Source organism: Prionailurus bengalensis, chromosome A1 (genome assembly GCF_016509475.1).
Source record: "Prionailurus bengalensis isolate Pbe53 chromosome A1, Fcat_Pben_1.1_paternal_pri, whole genome shotgun sequence".
NCBI lineage: Eukaryota > Metazoa > Chordata > Mammalia > Carnivora > Felidae > Prionailurus > Prionailurus bengalensis.
The window spans coordinates 117,973,966-117,995,216 of record NC_057343.1 but is presented as its reverse complement, the minus strand read 5'-3'; the positions used below and the strand labels follow the sequence as shown (position 1 = coordinate 117,995,216).

At 48.4% G+C, this 21,251-nt stretch overlaps 2 protein-coding genes across 33 annotated transcripts in view; one reads left to right on the top strand and one right to left on the bottom strand.

Moving 5' to 3' along the window:
• Positions 1 to 9,379, top strand: part of DIAPH1 (diaphanous related formin 1) — a 104,052-nt gene extending 94,673 nt beyond the window's left edge. For 4 of the 5 annotated variants that reach the window (XM_043578382.1, XM_043578292.1, XM_043578537.1 and 1 more), the window contains 2 exons: positions 1,366 to 1,452; positions 7,436 to 9,379. In XM_043578382.1, coding sequence (XP_043434317.1) covers positions 1,366 to 1,452; positions 7,436 to 7,593 — 245 coding nt within the window. In that variant the 3' untranslated portion in view covers positions 7,594 to 9,379. Of the gene's footprint in view, positions 1 to 1,365; positions 1,453 to 5,815; positions 5,872 to 7,435 lie in introns of all 5 variants that reach the window. The other variant, XM_043578626.1, reaches the window with a different exon arrangement.
• A 2,002-nt stretch (positions 9,380 to 11,381) lies between these two features.
• Positions 11,382 to 21,251, bottom strand: part of LOC122482144 (protocadherin gamma-C4) — a 178,103-nt gene continuing 168,233 nt past the window's right edge. For all 28 annotated transcript variants that reach the window (XM_043580349.1, XM_043579680.1, XM_043579044.1 and 25 more), the window contains 2 exons: positions 18,944 to 19,032; positions 11,382 to 13,419 (listed from right to left, as the gene is read on the bottom strand). In XM_043580349.1, the coding sequence (XP_043436284.1) occupies positions 13,193 to 13,419; positions 18,944 to 19,032 (316 nt within the window). In that variant the 3' untranslated portion in view covers positions 11,382 to 13,192. The remainder of the gene's footprint in view (positions 13,420 to 18,943; positions 19,033 to 21,251) is intronic.

Genomic DNA, 21,251 nt, shown 5'->3' with positions numbered 1-21,251 from the left:
GAATCTGTTTCACTACCAGAAGCATGTCTTTGTTGAAACATATGGCCTTAATTACTGGCCTTCTGTTTCCGGTCTCTGCTGCCTTCCTGCTGCTTATGCCCTGCCCCCGCCTCTGTCAGCTCCTTCTGTGAGGAGAACTGTAGTATACATTGTGCACAGAATTTAGCTGATGCCACCCTTCTTGAACCTGAGGCACCACCAGCCATCTAAGTAAAGGGGTTCTTAGGGCCTCCAAGTCTGGCAAGAATCAAGTGCTTTGCTGAGCACAAGAGACCAGAGCTGCTCTAGCACCTCTTCCTCCCAAGGACTTTTCTTTGGCAGCTCCTGTTGTGATGAGGCCCGGGACCTTAAGGAGCAGAACAGCCTACACTTTTTTCTTTTCTTCCTATTTTTCTGGGAAGCATTTCCACAGTCCTTCCTATAGTTATATATATAAGCCACAACATTTTGTTCTGCAAATGCTGTTAAAGCCCACGCCAAGTATCTTTCACTTTCCCCCTTTCTCCCCTGGCGGCCAGGGTTTGTCCCTAGATGTAGGGAAAGGTGGAGTCCAGCTGACATGCAGGATGAAAGCTGCACCTACTCACCTGGCTGTGCAGCAAGACCTGGCCCGGGTCCCCAAGGCAATGCAGGAGGTTGGAAATGTAGGTCACCTGCACTGGTGATGTTCAGCCAGCAGGTGGCGCGAGGAGCAGTGAGCCCAGCCTTGTAGCTAACAAGCCCGCAGGCTCCTGGGGATTTCAGTTTCAGATTTCACCACCCTGAGCTGTTGCCATGGAAACAGAGCCTGGCTGGAACAAGAATTCTACATTAACTCTTTACATTCCAGCCAGGATGCTCTGCTTACATGCTGAGCTGGTTCTGGAAGATGCAGCCACAGGGGTCAGTACTTACGAGAAATTCAGTCTTGATCAGGGGTTTCTCTTTTTTCCTCAGCCCTACTCTGAAACTGGAACCAGGCTCTCCCTGACATGTTTATGTGAACTGGAGTGAAACACTTTAGGATAAAGAACGAGTGATAATATTCCATATTAATTTCATAATCCCAGTCTGTGTGCTTATTCTGGGAATTAGACTTGGGCATTTCTGCAATTCTCTGTGCTAGTCCTAGTTGGGATAGGAAGGAGGGTACTGCCAGGAAATACCCCAAGGTCTGCAGTGGTTAATAGGCAGCCAAACGTTTTAACCATTTTCAAACAGATGCAAGTAAACATGGGCTGTGGGGTTGAGCCCTCTGTCTGCTCTCAGCCCTTAGCCACTGTGGGTGACAGGAAGCCAGTCAACAGTCCATACATTATGTGTGGGGCCCAATGCTGCATGCTGCTCAGGCTGAAAAGCATACATCTCCATCTTTGTTCATGACAGAGGGCGATGAGACAGGTGTGATGGACAGTCTTCTGGAAGCTCTGCAGTCAGGCGCAGCATTCCGACGGAAGAGAGGACCCCGTCAGGGTAAGTGAGCAGGGGAAGCCCAGCCTGGGCCTGGAAGGGGTGAGGCTGTTTGTCTTGGGCTGAAGAACGGGTAAAGATGCTCTGACAGTTTAGAAACTTCCTCTCAGTAGGCCCTGCATCAAGAGTGGGTTGTCGAGGCCTCTTCCTCCCATATTAGAAAGCACTGACCTGAAGAACTAGGTCTCGTGGGACTGAAAGTGTACATTTGATGTAGGAAATACAAAGAAAAGTTAAGAGTCCTTACTCAACTTCACAAGCAGAAAAGACAGAGGTTAGGCATCATTATCCTCACATGTAATAATAAAGAGCAGCAATCCATTGGAAGAACTGTCTCTGACAACTGCCTTTTCTTGGGTGAGTTAGCTTCCACTGCCTTTGTGTTCCCTATTTACTCCCCCACAACCCTCAGAAGATATAAGTGGATTAAGTTGAACCAGAGCCTCTAAGAAGAATTACGAGGATAGGAGGACAGATGATCCAGGCATTCGTATGGGGGAAGGATCGGTAGATAAGTTTCCTTGGAGGGAAGCGCACAGTGGCTAAGAGACTAGTCCACGAGAAGGTAGAGCCAACACCGTCCCTCATGCAGGGCTGACTTGCACCATTGGGTCTGGCGAAGGCCCTTTGGGACTAGGAGTGATGGCTTTTTTCCTAGGTTGAGGGTGGGAATAACAGAAAAATTCCCTGGCTGGTATATTCTGTAGGTCTGTTTGAAAGCACTTTAAGGTTATCGTAAGGAGGAGGTGTGCAGCTTGCTTTGGCCAGCGCTTAGCTGTTAACACAGAGGTATCTGTAGGGCTTAAAGTACCTATCATAGCCTGGAAAGGGGACCCTGGGATGAAGGGTATAGAGCATGCTAGCTGCCATAAACTTAGTGTCCTGGCCCAAAGGTTGCTGCCTATTTTTGCCCATACTCTGAATTCCCAAAGGGAAATTCCCTTCTGAGGGCTCTTCTGTACAACCTCTGAACCTTCCCTAAATAGGAGAATCCCTCATTTACAAGTCTTGGCATCCTTTGAGAAGAGGTTCTCTAGTGCAAGAATAGGTGATTATGATGGACTTAGAACTTCCTGGGTACGTTTAGTCTTACAGATCAGTGTTTGAGTAGAGAGTGCAGCTGGTAGTATTTATTTTGTTTAGTTTTTACAGGTTCTTGTGACATTGTTCTCTACTCACCATATAAAGTGATGTGGCCTTACTTGAGGTATTTCTAGCCAAAAGAAAGTACATTGCATCTCACTGTTGACTCTCTCAGCTAAATGCCAACCGGCATCAAATTTTTGGTGGGGAATTCCCTTTTTAAGCCTCTTCCTCTGAAACTATACTAGAATGCCAGATGCTTCCTGTACACAGGCAGCCAGACATCAATGTCTTCCCTCTGTGGGGGAGGCCCCATTCTCTACTTCTTCCCAAGTAGGAAACCAGGACTCACAGGCAGAGGAAGCAGGGATTTTATTGGAACATAACCTTTCAGCACAGGATCCAAGTTAGTCAAAATGCTATTTTTCCAGGGTAAGAAGGAATAGGAGAATGATACTAGGAGATAGTGCAGCAGAGAACTACATGATTTTTAAATTGGTTCCATCCTGTAACCTAATCTTCCTGGGCTCTGGGTGTCTAGGAGAATCTCTTAGGGGAGACACTTTGACTTACTCTGGTATCCTGCTTAGACAGTACATTCATGTCCTCTAAAGTGATCTGGCCTCACACTAGCTGTAAAGGTTCTATCACAGTAGAGTGTGACCAGCATCAGACTAGGTAGAAATCAAAAGACCCAGAGTCAAGTAACTCTGATGCTATGTACCTTGGACAATTGTAGGCGATTCTGTTTCTTCTTGAGCTGGACTAAAATGGTCTCTTGGGTCCTTTCCAGCTTTAAAAATCCTGTTGTCATGGAACAAAAGAATAAGAGAAGACATAAAAGAGGCTGGACTCAGAAGGCCCCGTTCTCAAACTATAAAATAGGGCCTGGTGGCTACAGGTTTCCTTCAGTGGCTCCTGCACTTAGCTGGTCCATTCCTTGCTTGGCCTCCTCTATCCCTTGTGATCAATTGCTTTGAGCCAAAAAACTGAAGCCCTGTCAAGCAGATCTGCCTCACAGGCCTCCTCAGTCCCAGCTGTCCCAGTCTCAAAGACCCTGGCCTTTTCCTTAGTATTTAAAGGAATGTTTAAAAAAAAAAAAATCTTCCCGTCTCTGGAGACCCGAGGGAGTGTATACTGAGTACAAAGTATACAAAGAACCATTGAGTTAGAAAAGGAGAGTTACTATCAGGGCCGGTTCATTAAAAGTGACATGTAAACTGCTGTGATCTGCAGGGTGTGGGAGAACAATGGTTTGAGTGTCAAAGGGAAGAATCCATGTGATTGTATTACAGCTACTATTTCAGGCTGACGATTGAGTCAGCGTGTGGTTTTAATGACTCAACTTTATCTCCATGTCTGAATTGTGGCCTCTTATATACAGGCCATCTGCCCACTGGGATAAAAATCAAGGAAGAAATTCATCTTTCTTTTCCTTTCCTTCCCTCTAAGCTCCACCTACACTAATAGAACCTTAGAGTCAGGAGAGCCTCTAAAGACCTTAGTGATTAGCATCTGACCTCCTCATAGATGAAAATAATTAAGACCCAGATAAGCTCTTCCTCTCCCAGATCTGAAGAGCTAGAGCTAGAACTGTAGTAGCCCCCTTTTGTGATTCCAAGTCCAGGGCTATTTCCACTAAGCCTACTTGATGGACCGGAGAGGACAGTGACCCCTCTGTGTAGGCCAGAGTATTCTTTCATACCTTCTGGCAGAGAGCACTGGACACGGTACCGTTGCTTCAGGGAGTTTTCTGATGTCTACCTGTCTATAGAAGGTTAAGAGTATTTCCTACATGACCACTTATTCTCCCTCTGCTTTTGTAAAAATAGGACAGGTATTATAATTAGGCAAGTTTTAGACAGTAATGAGTTCTTTTAGGACAGTAATGACTGTCTCATCTGTCCTAGTTTCCTCTCCCCCAAGGAAGCTTATTAACAAGAACACTTCCTCTTCAGTAGCAGTTTCTAGCCTGCATTTTATAAATGTAAATATCTTTTTTCCAAATCATTGACCTTTTTCTAGTTATAATATGCTTGGTGGATTTTGCTGATGTTTTTATCTTAGCCCACCTGAACTTCTAGGAATCTGTCTTCAGAGACCTTTGACCCAAGTTTCAACATTGTTCCCTTTTCCCCACAGGCTGTGAGACTATTCTATTTTGAGTTAATAATCCTCCTTGATCTAATATAGTCAAATTATGTATCTGCTTCTATGGCTACTTGTCAACAGTCTCAAGTACTCAAGGTAGGGAACGGAGGGGAAAGCTCACTTTTTCTTAATTGTTCAAACTGTTGAGTATAATTGTGGCCCCGAAGACAGAGTGGAAGCCAGAATTCTTGAGTTCTGTTGATTCTCTTTCCAGTTCCAATAAGAGCTTTCTCATTTCTGAGAAAGGCCACATCTTAGGCCACATCCCTGTGTACTTACTTTCTAGGCTTAAAAGGGAAGTTTTGGGGGCACCTGGGTGGCTCAGTTGGTTAAGTGTCATACTTCAACTCAAGTCATGATCTCACAGTCCATGAGTTTGGGCCCCATGTCAGGCTCTGTGCTAACAGCTCAGCCTGGAGCCTGCTTCGGATTCTGTCTCCCTCTCTGCCCCTCACCCGCTCATGTGCACTCTCTCTCTCTCTCTCAAAAACAAACACTAAAAAAAAAATTTTTTAAGGGAAGTTTTGGTCTTCCCCCCACCTACCATCCACTCTTAGTTTTTGTGAAACCTGTAAAGCATCAGAATCTTTTGGAATCTAGAAAACCTAGAAACACTGCTTGATTAGGTACAACTGGTATCAACTTAGTTTAGAGGAAGAAACCAGACTTTTCCCATGTTGCCCAGGACAGGTCTCCCTGAAGACCCAGTATTCTTTTCCCTCTGGGGTCTGGAGTCAAATTATTTCAACACAAATGCATTTCTTTAGTCACACACGAATAGTTGGCAATATTTTCTCAACTGCTAGAGGATAAATACACAGGCACACTTGAGTGACATCAAGCCACTGCCTTTCTGGACATGAGAAGTAGGGTCCTAGAGAAGGGAGTAAATTTAGAGAAGAGCAGAAACTAAGTGGGGCTGAGGCTAAGAAGATCTAAGCACATACATGTAGACTTCCCTAGTCACACTGTCCCCACCCCAGTCACTGAGGCGGTAGCACATGTTTATAGTCAAAGTAGTGGCCTGTGTGGAACACCTGGAGTATAGGTCACATACCTTCCACCTGGAACCAGAGGGTGAGCCCTTGTGCCTCTCAGTCAGGGCCTTCACTCTTCTTTCTCCTCTTGTTAGACAGTCCATTGTGCCCCTGGCAGGAGGAGTTGGAGGAGGAGGAGACCTATACACTGGTAACCTGTGGGCATGCAGTGTGCTCCCTGACCTAGGGGTGGCCTCTGTTGTGTGAACACAGCAGTGCTGGCTCTCTAGGGAAAGGGTGGGCCTTCCCCCTGTTTGGCTTCTGTGCTGCCTAAAGCTTTTTGCTGGTCCAAACAAGGCAAAGGTATTATGGGCGCTTTGTTCACTGCTTCCTCTGGACCTCTTCATTCCTGCGCCTGTCCCAGAGCTGCCCCCATCATTTAGCAAGCTGTTCTTGCTTCTGTAAGGCTGAGGTACTGCTTTCTCCACTCATCTTTCCCATGACCCAGCAAAAGCTGGATTTTTTTAGATATAAATCAAATGCTTAGAATTCACCCTTTTAAAGTCTACAATCCAGTGGTTTCAGTATATTTTTAAGTTTGTGTAACCACTAATTCCAAAACATTTTTACCTCCCCAGAAAGAACCCCCATCCCCACTGGCAGTCATTCCCCTGGCAATCGTGAATCTACTTTCTGTCTCTCTGGATGTACCCATTCTAGACATTTCATAGAAATGGAATCATAGCACGTTTAGCCTTTGTGTCTGGCTTCTTTGACCCAGGCAGGCAGCTCTTTGTGTACATGTGGTCTTTCTGTGCTGTTTTGTAGGGCATGGGAAGAAGCAGAGAACATGAGATGGGCATGGTCCCAAGGAACTGCCTTTGTGTTGAATGAAGATACTGGGGCCATAAATCTGCATTCCATAAATTGTGACAGTCTTAGGGATGGCTCCCAGCAGTGAGAACAGAAACTCATGGCTTAATTGGATCTTCTCTTTCTAAGATTACAACTGGAGTGTCACCATCCCTTAACACATTGGAATGAGATTTCTTTGTAGGGGCCTGTCCTCACCATTCTTGACGGCAGCTCTGCCTTTGCTGACATACCTTTCATTACCCACTCACCCCCACCCCGACATACATACCTTGTAGGGCCCTTGGCATTTGTCTCCCAGCTGCTACTCCTGAAGAGGTGGGGAAGAGCTGGGCATGTGGGCATGGGGAGAGGGAAGGGGGGTAGGGGTACACATGGGAGTGTGACGTGCACTTGACGTCAGCGCTTGGCTGCTGCTCTGCTTTGCAGGAGTTGCCCCCAGCAGCCTACTGAAGGCTGGACAGGCCTCCCCGGGTCTGACTTGAAATGGTTTTGGCCTAGGAGATTCCTGAAAACAGCCAAGAGAACAAAACTACTACTCTTTACTAAGCCTGAGTCTATTTAATTCCAGCAACTCTATGATGAGTAAACAGATTTTGGGCACTTCATTCCTCTTTAAGTTTTACCTAACAAGCCTGAATCACATTTTTTCTGTCTAGCTATATTCAAACCTGTGTACAGTTTTCACACAGGAAAGCCTGCACCACATGCTCTCTGCACCTAGGAAGTATATTCCACATGTTGTTAGGTCTCTGCCCCTCTTTCTTTCAAAGAAGGGCCTTCTGAACCAGACCGTGCAGCCACATTTGCATGGCTTTGGGCGGAATGTCTGCTACAGAGTTTGAAAGGGATTAGAAATTGGGCCTTCTGTGGACAAGATCTCTCATGTCTTTTCTTTGCAGCCAACAGGAAGGCTGGGTGTGCAGTCACATCTCTGCTAGCCTCGGAGCTGACCAAGGATGATGCCATGACTACTGTTCCTCCTAAGGTTGCCAAGAACAATGAGGGAGTCCCCACAATCCTTGAAGAACCCAAGGAGCTGGTTGGCCGTGCAAGCTAAGCTGGGTCTTATGGCCCCAGCAGCTTCCTTAGTGGAGCCCCAGACTGTCTTGCCCTGCAGCATGTGCCTAAAGGGTCACGGAAATATTCCTCTGGGGTGGCTGCTCCCACTACCTTGACCCGGTCTTACTCTCTGGCCTGCTGCTCTCTGTACATCACACACAGCTTCAGCTGCCTGGAGGCCAGTAGGAAAAGGCAGTGTGGGGAGGCCTGACCCCAGCCCGCCCTGGCTGTTGTATTACCAAAGCAGGCTCCGTGTTTGCTGCCTTAACCCCAGCGGTCTTCTGTCACTCTGAGGCCTTCTCTCAGACCAGGCCCCACCTGCTTTCTCAACCCCTGCCTTTCCAGTAGGCTTTCACTTTGGTCAATCTTGCTGGGTTCGTGCTTTTCTTTTGTGGTTTCTCTAGCCCTGAGAACAGCATGGGGCTTGTGAACCTTTAGGCTGTATCCCTCCTTTCATCGCTGTCACCTCTGCTCTGCTCTTCCCTCTCCCGGTTACTGTTATTTATTACTAGTGGTGTGACATTGGGAGCCGTGCCCAGAGAAGTGGGGAGGCAAACCCCACCCTCCCCAAACCTTCATGGGAAGGGCCTCCCAAAACAAAAAGGACCTGGACCACTTGATCTGTTCCACGATGGCCTAGGCCAGAGCCTGTGGGCAGGCAGGATATAGAGACATTGTGGGACCTGTCCCCAGCCTGCTGCCATGTTTTATGACCCTGCCTCTGTGAACCTTCTATACCTGCCCCAGGCTACTGAGCCATGGTCTCTCTTCACATCTTCCCCGGAGCTTTGGTGCATCTCCTCTGGAGTATGGGCTTTATTGTGACCATCCCAACACCTCACCCTCTGTCTCCAAGGAAATGGGAGGTGGAGCCTCCTGGCTGAGAAATTGTTTTGCAAATGGATCTATTTTTATATGAGATTTTTTTTTAAGAGAATAACTATCCCTTCCCCCTTTCCCCTCCATAATGTAGGAGACTTTGATGGCAGGTCCTGGGGTCCCTGGGGTTTCTCCCCACAGGCCTCAGTCCTGAACAACACCCTGGACCTCCACCCTAAAGCCTTCTGGGCCCTTGAAGTCCAGTGCAGATTCTCTCTCCCATCATCTAGTTCTGGGGCAGGAGGAGCTCTTCTCTGGTAGAGGTGGACCAGGCCTCAGTGGTGGGAGCTCTGAGACCACAGAGTTTTTAATAAAAATTTAATATATTTATCAAGCCAAATGTGCAAATGCTAACTGGACACTGGGCAAGTGAGTAGTGTTGCCACACAGCGCCCCCCTGCTCCCTTATGAACAGTGGGCAGGCCAGACTGTTCAGAGGCCCTGGCTCCAGGAAGCTCAGATTCTCTGGCTCAGGGTGACACTTTGCCCTCCTTTGCTTTTAGCTTCCACCCCCAGGTAGGAGAGAGAATGACACTGCTCAGGCTTGACCCAGAATTAAAGTTGTTGGAGCAAAGGGGGGAACGCAGGAGACCTGAGGCTTCCTGCAGGGAGGCCTTCAGGCCAGGAACAAAGGTTCCGTTTGCTACAGCTGTCTGTGTGTGAAGGGGCAACAGCATCTCCTTTGAGTGGGGGGGAGGCTGCTCCCCTGGGTCCCTCCTCTTCCCTGCTGACATCTGGGGCTTTGACCCTTTCTTTTTTAATCTACTTTTGCTAAGATGCATTTAATAAAAAATTTAAAAAGACAAAATGCAAACCTGTTTCCCTTGCCTCTTGGGCTTCTGGGATGTCATCACCTCCAGTTTGTTGGGTTTGTTTCCAACTGTTAATAAAGCATTGAAACAGTACTACCTTACCTCCTCCTTTGTGACTTTAAGCTATTTTCCAAATCCCTGGTTGATCTGACATTGTCAAAAAGCTTAAGTTGCCTAACATGTGCCAGACAGACACCATGCTTAGGCTTCTGCCCTTACATTTGCATCTTACAAAGGAATAGAGCCCCAGTTCAGTTTTGGCAGCCTGATGGTTTGGAACCCTTTTCTTGAACTCAGTTCTAGTTCCCCACCTCCTAGCACCCCCACATGTCAAGAACTACTAGGTCCTGGCAGTATCTGTGGCTCTTTTGCTGAGGGAAGATTCTCCCATCTCCCCTCTTCATGTCTCCCTGCCCGCCCCCCCTTGGTGGCCACAGACCAACCACACTGCAGATTAGAGGAATTTATGTGGGGGAAGAGGGGGACAGAAACCTGAGCCTGCCAGCAGAGGTGAGAAGCCAGAGGTCATGCTCCAGGTGACTTGCAGCTCAGAGCCATACTTGAGCACACTGTAACCTACACAAAGGAACCTTACAAGCTATGAACAGACCCAGAATAGACAATGAGGGGCTTGAAGAGGACCACAAACCCATTCTGGCAGGCTCTAGAACTGGAAATAAAAGCCTTTTAAATAGCGCTGGAGCCTGGGCCAGCTGCCTCCCCAGTATGGCTGGGGATGTGGGGGTAGGTTGCCTGCCTCCTCCCTCTCCCCCACCAGAAGCCACGCGTTTCTGTTTCAGAGCTTTACAGGCGCACATACCAATTAGGGGACCAACCACAGCTGCTCACACACACTGCCAATCTACTGCCGTGCCTGGAATAGAACCCAGGCAGCCAGCACCCCGCCCTCTGCAACCCAGCTCTCAGAAACAAAACCCCAATTCCATCTCAGAAACTGTCCACACCACCCTTCCTCCCACACAAGAAGGTCGCCTCCAGATGCTTAGTTGGAAGGCTTGGTTTCCGTGACAACCGACTTCAGGAGCTGGCAAAACACATGACCAGGCTCTGGGAGGATGCGCATAGGAAGCCCACAGACTGCCTCCTTCCACCCTGCAGTTAGGCATGCCTTCCCGGATCCACCAGATAACCCCAGTGGGTCTGTGTTTGTCATTCCTCTGCGCCCTGTCTTCTCTCCTCTGTACTTCCTGCAGAGGACAACCTCCAATTCCCACTGTGTTCCAAGGAGGCAGACTGAGGAAGAGGGGAGGGGAGGAAGGCTGAGAAGTGAATGGAAAAGCAAGGAGAGAGGGAGAAGAGGAACAAGGGAAGATGGTCTGGGTCTACTGACAATCTATCCTGTATACTCACTCTTCAATCCCCTTGACACAGGGCACCCCACACCATCCCCAGCAACAAAGTGATGAACCTTCTACTTTTCCTTGGCTTTGCCACAGAGAGTGGGAAGGTGACTTCCAGATGGGTGAACCGAGGCCCAGGCTATATGTAGCCTGCCCTCTTGTGCGGTGTTCCCAAAGCCACTAGGCAGCCAGGGTGGAAGGGAGTGGTCAAAGGAGAATCCACCCTCCTAAGAAGGAGCCCACAAAGGTACTGTGGGGTGTTAATTTTAGCAGGGAAGAGGGGGAAACTAAGGAAATGTCCACCACCCGATTTCCAGCTCTGTAGCCATTGCCAACACAGTCCTCCCCTGCTCTGGAGTCTCCTCTTCTGCTGGGAGACTGGCGCTTAGAACCTTGAGGGAGAGAGAGCCACAAGCATACAATCGCACGCTCAACTGCACAGCGCCACGCAGCGCTCAGAGATCCCCCTCCTCAACAGACCCATAAAACGATTACACACAACGGTATACCGATCCACAAGCGCAATTACAGTCGATTGTATACTGTTAAATATGCACAACAGTATTGCAAGCACACACAGCCACATTTGACTGTCACACACAGACTCAAGGGCAGCGACACAAAACCAAGACGCAAATACAATAGCCTCGCGATCCCGCCCTTATTCCGGCATACACCTCTTAGCACTTCATCCACACATGCTAGGAGCCTCCATCTCTTACACAGAACCGTTCAACCTTTCAGAAGAAACCTTTTAATTTTTTTTTCAAAGAAAAAAAGCCATATAAATATTAGAGTATAAAACTTGCGTGAGACACAGGAAGGGGAGTGGGTGGGGAGCTACATGACTATGCGAAGAGAAGCACTTATAGGAGTCAGTACAGGGGACGGGGTCGCCGCAGCGCATGGACACAGCACAAAACACAGCACGGGCCGCCGCAGGCGGATTCAACGACAGATGGCTGCGCGGAGCCCTCCGCCCACCCGCCATCACGGAAAAGCACACCGCACTACACTATTGGCTATTCTACACCAGCCGAAAGAGGGAGGGGGCTCTACACTACTGTAAGGGTTGGGGTGGGGTTCTTGCGCAGCCCCACTGGAGGTACGGGCTTGGGGGAGGGGGTGGGCAGAAGGGGATGGGCAGAGAAAGGTCTATGCACAAGGAGGCACTGGGGGACTTTAACCAGGCTCTGGCCACTAGGGAGCAGACTGGGGGGGGGGGGGGGGGAGGGGGGCTGGGCATTGGCCTTCACGGAGAAGAAATGGCACCTGGCAAGATGAAGGAACAGAGGCTGGAGGAGTGCAGGGGCCCTGTGGAGAAGCCCGGATCCTAGGCTGAGACTTTCTGTCCACCTGGTCCCTGCTGTAGCTCCATGCCTCCCGAACCCAGGGACCAAGAACCGCCTAGCTGGCCCTGCCTCACTGCTAGGGCCACACTGATTCTTCTACCTGTGGCACCTCTGGAGTACCCAGCACCCACAGAGGGCCCTCTGACCTCTCCAGGGGACCTGGTCCCAAACGTCCTCAGACCTTCCTTTGACTATAATGCCAGTTTAAATCCATTGGTGCTAATAGCTCAGCCCAAAGCTCACTGCCTGAGGTGAGTGAGCAAGCCTTGAATGTGGTAAAGGAGAGTCCAGCCTGGTACTTGGTTTATGGCTGGAATTGGGGATCTGGCCAGTACCCTGGGGACACAGAGCCTTCTGCAAGATCCCGATAACTGGCAAGTCAAGCTTTGTCCATCCCCTATATCCACACCCTTCCCTTCTTTATCTTACCACCCCATACTGTCTTGGAACATGCAATGAAGTCTCTTGTTTGGAGAGGGGGAAGTCACGGCATGCAGCGGGAACATCAAACAATGAAAAACAGAACAAAAGACTGGTCCCAAGGGCGCTGGGAAGAGGCACGGTAGCAAAGTGCCCTCCCTAAATCCAGCAAGCGTCAGTACCATGGCAATGGTGACCATGTCTGCCAAAACTTGAGCTTGGTCTTGGGCTCTGGAAGGAGATGAAGGGACGGGCACCAAACCATGCTTTGGGGGCAGTCTGAGAACTGGAGAGGCCAAGAGGTTATGACGCCCTTCCAACTCTTCAGAACTACGAGCCTTTTTAGGTCACCAGGTACCTCAACACCCCCACCACCTTATTCAAGAAAGAGGAGCTGCTGAGGGGGTGGGGTGACAGGAGCGAGGCAGGGAATTGTGGATGGGCCTGATTGAATTTGGAAGATGGCAAAGTTCAGCTGTAACTAAAGGGGGTGTGATAAATGGTGTCTACACTAACCCCACTACCCCCATGGGCACAGCAATTGACTGGATGGGGGTTCCCAGCAGAACTCCCTTTTGCATATTCAATCCCTTGGGGGCAGAGAGGGGGGTGTTGACTGGGCACTTGTTTCTGTTTCTCAAAGGGAGCATGGCCTGGACCCCTACCAGTATCTGGGGGTGAGCCCTGAAAATATGAGGCCTGGGTACAGATACGGAGAGGCTGGGCTGGTTGGGGAGGGAAGTTGCCCCGTGGCTCTTGGCCTGGCCTCCACGTTACTTCTTCTCTTTTTTGCCTGACTTCTTCTTGTTGCCATTGCCACCGGTGGGGGCCTTGCCATCTCGCTTGCCAGCCGCGTTGGTCAGTGTGGCGTTACTGCCGGGGATGTAGACGTTCTGGCGGTAGTCCGGCACGTGCTGCAGGGTAAACTGGGGCCCGTAGCGGGCACTCAGGCCCATGGTGCCAGCGCCTCCTCCCAGGGTGGAGCCCCCATCAGCAGCTTCTGCAAGAGAGAGAGGAAGGTGAAGAGCTAAACTCTGGGTCCCTCTTTTATAGCACAACCAGTTAATGGGCAGAGCGCCCAGCCCTGACCACAGTGAGCCCTGGGAATATCATCTCTATCAAAGGGGGATAAACACCTTTTGATAAATACCCTCTAACAAAGAGGCAGAGGTAAGTGGCTCTGGAGTGAGACCAGCTGGGTTTGATTCCCAGCTCTTTTACCTACTAACCAATTGGGGGCAATCCCTATGCCTCCTGATCTATGAAAAGGGGTAAAAATAACAACTACCTCTTCTGGTTTGGGTGAAGACTAACCAAGATTATGTAGGGCCTAAAACATGCTGTTATTTTTCAGGGCATAAATAAAAGCTCTCCAGTCCTTGCCCTAACCCTTCTCACGGGAGCCTCTCTGGTCTCCACACTAGACTGTGGTCTCCTGGAGGGCTGCAACTAGGGCCTGTGTGTCCTCCTATCCTTCACCAGCCGGTGCCCACAGAGTGGGGGCACTCAGCAGTTCTGTTGTTAGCAGGGGGTCAGGGGGTTTAGCAGGTATTCATTTCATAACAGCGACAGGAGTTAACTAGTGTCAACTATTCTGTGCCAAGTACTCTGCTAGATACTGCACGTGCATGATGGCTTTCGCCTCAGTGAGACAACCCAGTGAGGTATGGTATTTATCCTTACTTTATATATGAGGAAAGCAAGGCCCAGAGAAGGTAAAAGACTAACTCAAAGCCACAGCAGCCATCACAGGTTAAAGCAGGGGTGGCTAAGTGTATCTCAGCATATACTGTACAGAGAGTCACCACTACCACCATCAGGTTGGATCTTATCACTCTGAGGATAAAGGAGGACAGAAGACAAAATGAGCCATGTTCTAGGAGGCTAAAAAGATGATTCCGGGACCAGATATCTATTATTTCTCTTTTGGATTTCAAATTTTTATTTAAATTCTTGTTAGTTAACATATATGGTAACATTAGTTTCAGGTGTAGAATTTAGGGATTCATCACTGACCTATAACACCCAGTGGTCATCACAAGTATCCTCCTTAATACCCATCACCCACTTGGCCCATTCTCTGCGACCAGGTATCTTAGGTACAAGGTAGACAGAGGTTCACAGTATCAGAGCTATGGAACATCAGAGAACACCCCAAGCCCAACTTCCTACTGTATACAAGAAGAAACGGGGTCTAGAGAAGTATTCTGGCTCTAGCTTAGCATCACCCTGAGAGCTTGTTAGAAATGGAGACTTGGAATCTGCATTTTAAAAAGATTTCCAAGTGATTTTTAGGCACACTGAAGGTAGAAAAGCACAGGATCACTTATCCCATTGGGTTTTTGTGAGGCTCAAATGAGACAGTGCTTCATGAGTCCACAGGCACTTGGTAAGGGCTCACTCAGTGTTGGGTGCAGCGTTCACATCATCACCACCATATAGTGTGTGTTGTTACTTCTACTCTACATGCTCCCTGGGTGCAGCAAGGAAAACCAGGAATTTCCCCGACTCAGCCTGAGTTCACAAGGGCTCCTGCTGGAGTCCTCTGGCAGTGGGAGGGTTAAAGCCCCTGGAATTCCCAGCCAAGACCCAGCCCAGCTGACAAGAGTTCTCCTCCCAGCCTCCCTTTACTCTAAGCTAGACCCTGGGAGTGGGTAGAGAGGGTGACTAAAGCCGGAGAGGCTGACTAATCCTGGGACACTAACCAGGGATTGAGAAATAGACAGGAACTATTTTAAAAACAGCACAAGAGGGGGAAGGGCACAGGAGAAGGGAACAGATAGAAAAGCCTTGGGTCTTTCTGCCTCCTCACTCCAATGCTCGGGTTTCTACAATCTCCATTTCAAGTCCCAAATCCCGGGATTTGAGGGCTTTGGGGTGTGTGTGAAAGGCTGGGTGGGAGGGAGCAGCTGCCCACTTCCTTCTCTCTTTCCCCAGACTGCTCCCCTCCCCCAGCCCTTTCATTCCATTGACTTTTTCAACGTTTTCCCTAATTAACTCCAGGATGCAGCCAAGCTCACCCTCCCCTTCAGCATACCCCCTTGCAGCCTGGGAATGAAGGGGTGGGGGAAGGGGCCTAGATTCTGTTTCAAAGAGCTAGGATTCCAGAATGATTTAGGGGCTAAAGGGGAGACTTCAGAGGCGCCAGAGAGGGAGAGGGGGACACACACATACATACATACATACACATAACACACACACACGCACACGCACGCACACGCATGTGTGTGCACGCAGAAATGGGGAGAATCAGGGAGAAGGGAGGCAGAAACAGAAGGGCACAAAGGGCTTGACTTGGTAACTGGAGGCAAAGCCCACCCACATCCCACCGGCATCCCAGATCTCTAAGGAGCACCCCAAGGAGGTGGAAATGACAAAGCCAGTTCTTGCCACCTCCCACCAGAAGCACAGGCCTGATGCTGGCCCAGGCTCTGTGGGGGACTTTGAGGTTGGGCTGGACCAGGAGAGAGAAGATGTGCAAATCCAGGGCATAACAGAAAAAGGCTGACACTAGAGTTCCTTCTGTTTAGCGCTGTCACTAAGAAAGCTGGGTGACCCTGGCAGAGGCCCTGCACAACTCAGGCCTCCATTTCCCCATCTGTAAGTCTGAGGGGGGAGATGGTGGATTGCAGCCTCTGACCTTCTGTAGAATCAATTCTTCATCGGTCCCTCCTTCTACCTCCCCCCAGCACACAGTGAGCAGGGACCAAGATCTTTTCCATTCTATAGAGAAACATTCTTTAAAAAGCAGCCAGAAAGGGGTGACTGGCTGGCTGGCTCAGTCAATAGAGCATGAAACTCTTGATCTCAGGGTTATGAGTCCGAGCCCCACGTTGGGTGTAGAGATTACTTAAAAATAAAATCTGGAACACCTGATGGTGGCTCAGGTGAACTCTTAATTTCACCTTAGGTCAAGATCTCACGGTTTGTGGAATAAAGCCCCATGTGGGGCTCTGTGCTGACAGTGTGGAGCCTGCTGGGGATTCTCTCTCTCTCCCTCTTTCCCTCTCTCTCTGCCTCTCCCCTACTCATGCTCTCTCAAAATAAATAAATATTTAAAAAACAAAAATAATAAAAATTAAAAAATTAAATCTTAGGGAAAAAAAAAGGCATTAAGAAAGAACCTAGGCAAACTCTGGCCTAAAGGGCCAAGGTCACTGGCCTCCTCTCCAGCTCCTGGCCTCACAGCCTCCCTTCCCACCCCAGCTCAGGGCTGAGACAGCACCTCCAGACAGGGAGGCCTGGTCAAGCTAATCCAGAGTCAGTTGAACCGCAAATCAGAACCTCCTTGAGAACACACTTCCCCCCAAGTGTTTATTTAAAGTGCCTCCCAAGTGTACTTACTTTCCTTCTTACTTACTTCCCCTCAGCAGCCCCTTAGCCAGGCTGGGCTGGACTCCAGGAACCTCTCTGGCTTCAGGGCAGAGAAGCGGGTGTGAAAGTGGGAGTAGAGCCTGACCCTGCCACTTCAACTCTCTGGATCCATTCCCCAAGGCCCTAGCCTACACTCAGGTCAGATGCTGTGTGGGCCAGAGGGGTGGAGCCCTGACAAGGGAGGGGACCCTGGGGGGTTTTAGGCCATAAATACTGATTCCATTTCTGTTTCTTAAATCTGGATTTAGGCCAAAAGCCTCCTTCCTGCATGTAATGCTAAAACCCACAACAGTTAAATATACCTGTCTGTCTACTTCCCTCAAGAACCTGACTTGGTATCTCCTAGAGCCACCCACCTGCCTCTTTCATACTCAGTATCTGGCCCCTCCAGAAGTACAATCCCCTGCCCACCCCAGACCTGGGCCAGTTCTGTCCCAGAAGGCTTGCTGCCCTCTTCACTTTCCCCTTCCTCTCCCCCTTCACGTGAACTACCAGGGGCCTGGCTTCACTTAACCTCACAGACATCTGGGAGAGGCATGCCAAATTTAACAAATAAAATGCAGAATACTCCCAATTAAATCTGAACTTGAGATAAACAATGAGCAGGTTTTTTTCTTTTTTAATATAGTATGTCCCAATACTCATGTTTGGGACCTACTTATGCTAAAATATTATTTGTTGTTCACATGAAGTTAAAATTAACCAAGCTTCCTGTGTTTTATCTGGCACCTCTAGTCTGGGAGAATAACGCAAGACAGTAAGAGGAGGTTAGCCTGTACACCTTTTCAGCTAAAAGGGAAATGTAGGCTGCATCTCAAGGCAGACATGGTCCCTGCAAAAGCAAAGGCGTGAACTTGAGAGTCAGACTGGGTTAGAATCCCCAATCTGCATCTCAAAATGGGGACCTTGGAGCAAGGGATTTCTCAGTTTTCTCATCTGTCAGATGTAAGTAATCACAGACCTGCTTTGCAGAGCTGGTTAAGAGGATGAATTGATGTGAGGCCTAGCATGCACCCAGGACAGAACATAGGTATGATTTGAAAATTATTGTTCTGATTTTACTGGGTTCTCTCCCAGCCCTCCACACGTGCTGCAGGCCAGACAGAGGATTTCACTGCACTAAGTAAGCCCAGGGTCTAACGCCCTGACAGCCTTCATAGGAAGCCCAAGATGTGCTGCTCCTAAAACTAGTCCTTATGAACAGGCATTATTCTCCATCTGCCTTTTATGGGTCAAACAAGATAAGAAGTAATCAATTTTGGCCACTACCTATTGTGCCTTACTCTGTCATCCCCATGCTAAGGCCTTGCATTGGGCCCTCACAACACCAGCAAGATCTGTTCTAGTTCTCATGTGATAGTCACTGAAAGTGAAGCCCAGAGGGGCTTAGCACCTTCCTTGAGGACTCATGGCTAAGTGTGGGTGCTGAGATTTGAGTCCAGGTTGGTCTGCCTCCAAAGCTTGTGCTCCTAAGTACTAACATCATTCTGTTTTTCTGTTTGCCCTACTCAGGACCCTTCTGACTGTTCAGGGACAAAAACCATTGGCTGAATCTCTGTTGCATGTGAAGTTCTGTTAGCCTTCTAGGAAAATCAAAATCCTGCTCTGGAGGTGGGGCAACAACAAAGGGAAGGGGTCTCACATATCCAAATGTGTTCTCTGTGCTGGGAGTATCCACGCCCACAACCATGGAGGGAAGGGCCTGTACGTCACAGGTCCAGTACTTTGTGCTTTGTGTTATCATCTCATTTAATCCTCACAACAACCCTTTGAGGCCACTGTCTCCATTTTCTTGGCTTAAGAAGCTGAGATTTATCGAGATTAAGCAAAATGATCAAATTCACAAAGATAATAAATGACAGAAGTAGGATCTGACCCATGTGGTCCCATTCTGGAGCTGGACTCTTAACGTCCCTCCCTCTATTCCCTCAATAAATCTTTCCTTTCTCACTCTTTTCTAGGCATCCCAGGAAGTCTTAACCTGTTTCTCAACCTGGGTTTTTGTCCAGGAATTATGAGTCCTCTCAGGGACTCCAAGAAAGATCCAGAGAAACCATGCAGGTTGATAACCAGTCTTAAGGCAGATGGCTGTGGGATTCCCCCCAGAACCCCAGGTCCCCCATCCCCACACACACAGTGGCACAACTTACCACTGGCAGAGGCCAAGATCATGGCTTGAAGCATCTCTGTGTCAAACTGGTTGTTGGGCCAAGTGCCGGTTTCATCGCCATTTTGGGAGCTGAGGAGAGAGTGGGATGGTGAATACAGTCTCCCAGGCCAGCCTAGCTCACGCCTCTCCCGTCCTCTCCTAGAGCTCCCAGATCTAGTAACCTATATCTCCATCCCATGCCCAAAGATGGCCTGTAGGATTATAACATATAATGTTTGCAAATACTTTGAAAAAATCCCTTTGCCTAGCATACTTGCTTGCCTTGCACCATCTATAGAAATCAAACCTTTTCTGAGGCACTTCCCTAATTCCTCAAGCTCCCTCTCACAGCAAATCTGGTGTTCCCTAGACTGCCAGTTCCCAACTTCTACCTTGCTAAGATGAATAAAATTTGTCAGAGGGATTTCTAAGCAACTCCCCCCAGCCCAGCCCAGGTGCCTCCCCCAGGCAGCTCAGGTCGCATGGCTCCTGCTGCTATACCTGTCTACACTGTCTGTAGAAGATGGTGTCTGCGCCCCTCCTGCTGAAGCACCTAATTAAAACCTTTGGACACTCTAAGCACTGAGAAAAACACGAAGTGATTGATGATTGTTAAAAACACTAACTTATAAATGACCTGAAGAAATTCCAGCTCAACTCAGATTTTTCCCACAGTGAGTATTTCCATGTTTTTTGGAATTCTGAAATATCATATTATTTCTGTTTTTGAGGGAAGGAAGAGCCACCCTGACACACACACCATTAGGTGACCCTTGGCACCACCTGGAACACCAAAGTTCCTCAATAAGTATTTCTTGCTTGAATGAATGGGGGGGGAAACGCACGAAGAGAGTGAGGTTACCATAGGGAAGGATCTGGCACCAGGGTAAGGGCTGCAGGGCAGGCCTTGGAAGCATGAGAGGGAGACAGAGAGAGCAAGAGCATGATCATGTTGGTGTATTCTGTCATGGTGGGTGAGCACAGCCAAGAAATGCTTTACAGTTTTTCCAAGTTCTGTCCCTGCTTACGGTTTCCCCTGATCTGGGATTCTCCATCCTCAGGTAAGTGGACTTAGTCTAAGGCTTGGCCAGAGTGCAGCTGCTCTATGTGTCCTCTATACCCTCACATCAGACAGTTAGGGTTGAAGGGAAAGTAGGAGCCTCATTTCTCTCTCAGAGTGACAACAGTTGGAATTCTGTGTCCATTTATTCAACCAACATTTACTGACCAATTACTGTGTGCCAGACACTGGGCAAGATACTGGGGTTATAGTTGTGAACGTGACTGACATAGTCTCTGTGATGCTCATGGTCTATATACTGAGAGGCTGACATTAAATAATCATACAATTATTTAATGGTAACTGTGACAAGTGCCATGGGGGCAAAGTGCAGGGTGTATAAGGGAGTCTTGATTTAGTAAGGGCTAGGGAGCTCAATCAGTCCAAGCTTCCCTGAGGAAAAGGGAAATTAGAAGACAGGGAATTCACATCTGAATAAATTTCCAGGTAATCTGTAGGACAATTCCATCTAAACAAAGGTAGGAGGAATGACAGAAAATCACCACCTCATAACCACCAATCATTGGTGAATATTAAAATATTAAAACTGAAAGGTTGCTGCACAGTCTCAAATATCACGCACAGAGTACTCATTAATCACAAATATTTTAAAATATATTTGTAATGGAGAGATCTGAAGATACCAGTTTAACTAAGTGAACAAAGTGAGTATCCCTGATAGCTGAACAAAATGACATGAAATGATTCCTGACGTAATGGAGGTGTACAATGTCACCCAGTCAGTATTCCTACCAAAATGGTTGTTAACCTGATTTCACTGTGAGAAAATGATAAGCAAATCCAGATCATGGGACATTTTATTTATTTGTGTTTATTTTTGAGACAGAGGGAGAGAGGGACAGATAGATAGAGGGGGACAGAGGATTCAAAGCGGGTTTGGTGCTGACACCATGAGTTCATGACCTGAGTTGAAGTCAGATGCTCAACCAACTGAGCTACCCAGGAGCCCCAGATTGTGGGACATTTTAAAAGACAACTGGCTTGGACTCTAAAAAATGTCCATGTCATTAAAACAGACAGACAAAAAAGTAAGGAGACTGTTCTACATTAAAGGAGACGAAAGCAATAGGGCAAGCAAAGGTAATTCATGCTCCTTGACTGAATCCTAAATTGAAACAAAACAAAACAAAACAAAACATCAGGGGTGCCTGACTGGCTCAGTTGATAGACCATGCAACTCTTGATATTAGGATCATGAGTTCAAGCCCCACATTGGGTATAGAGCTTG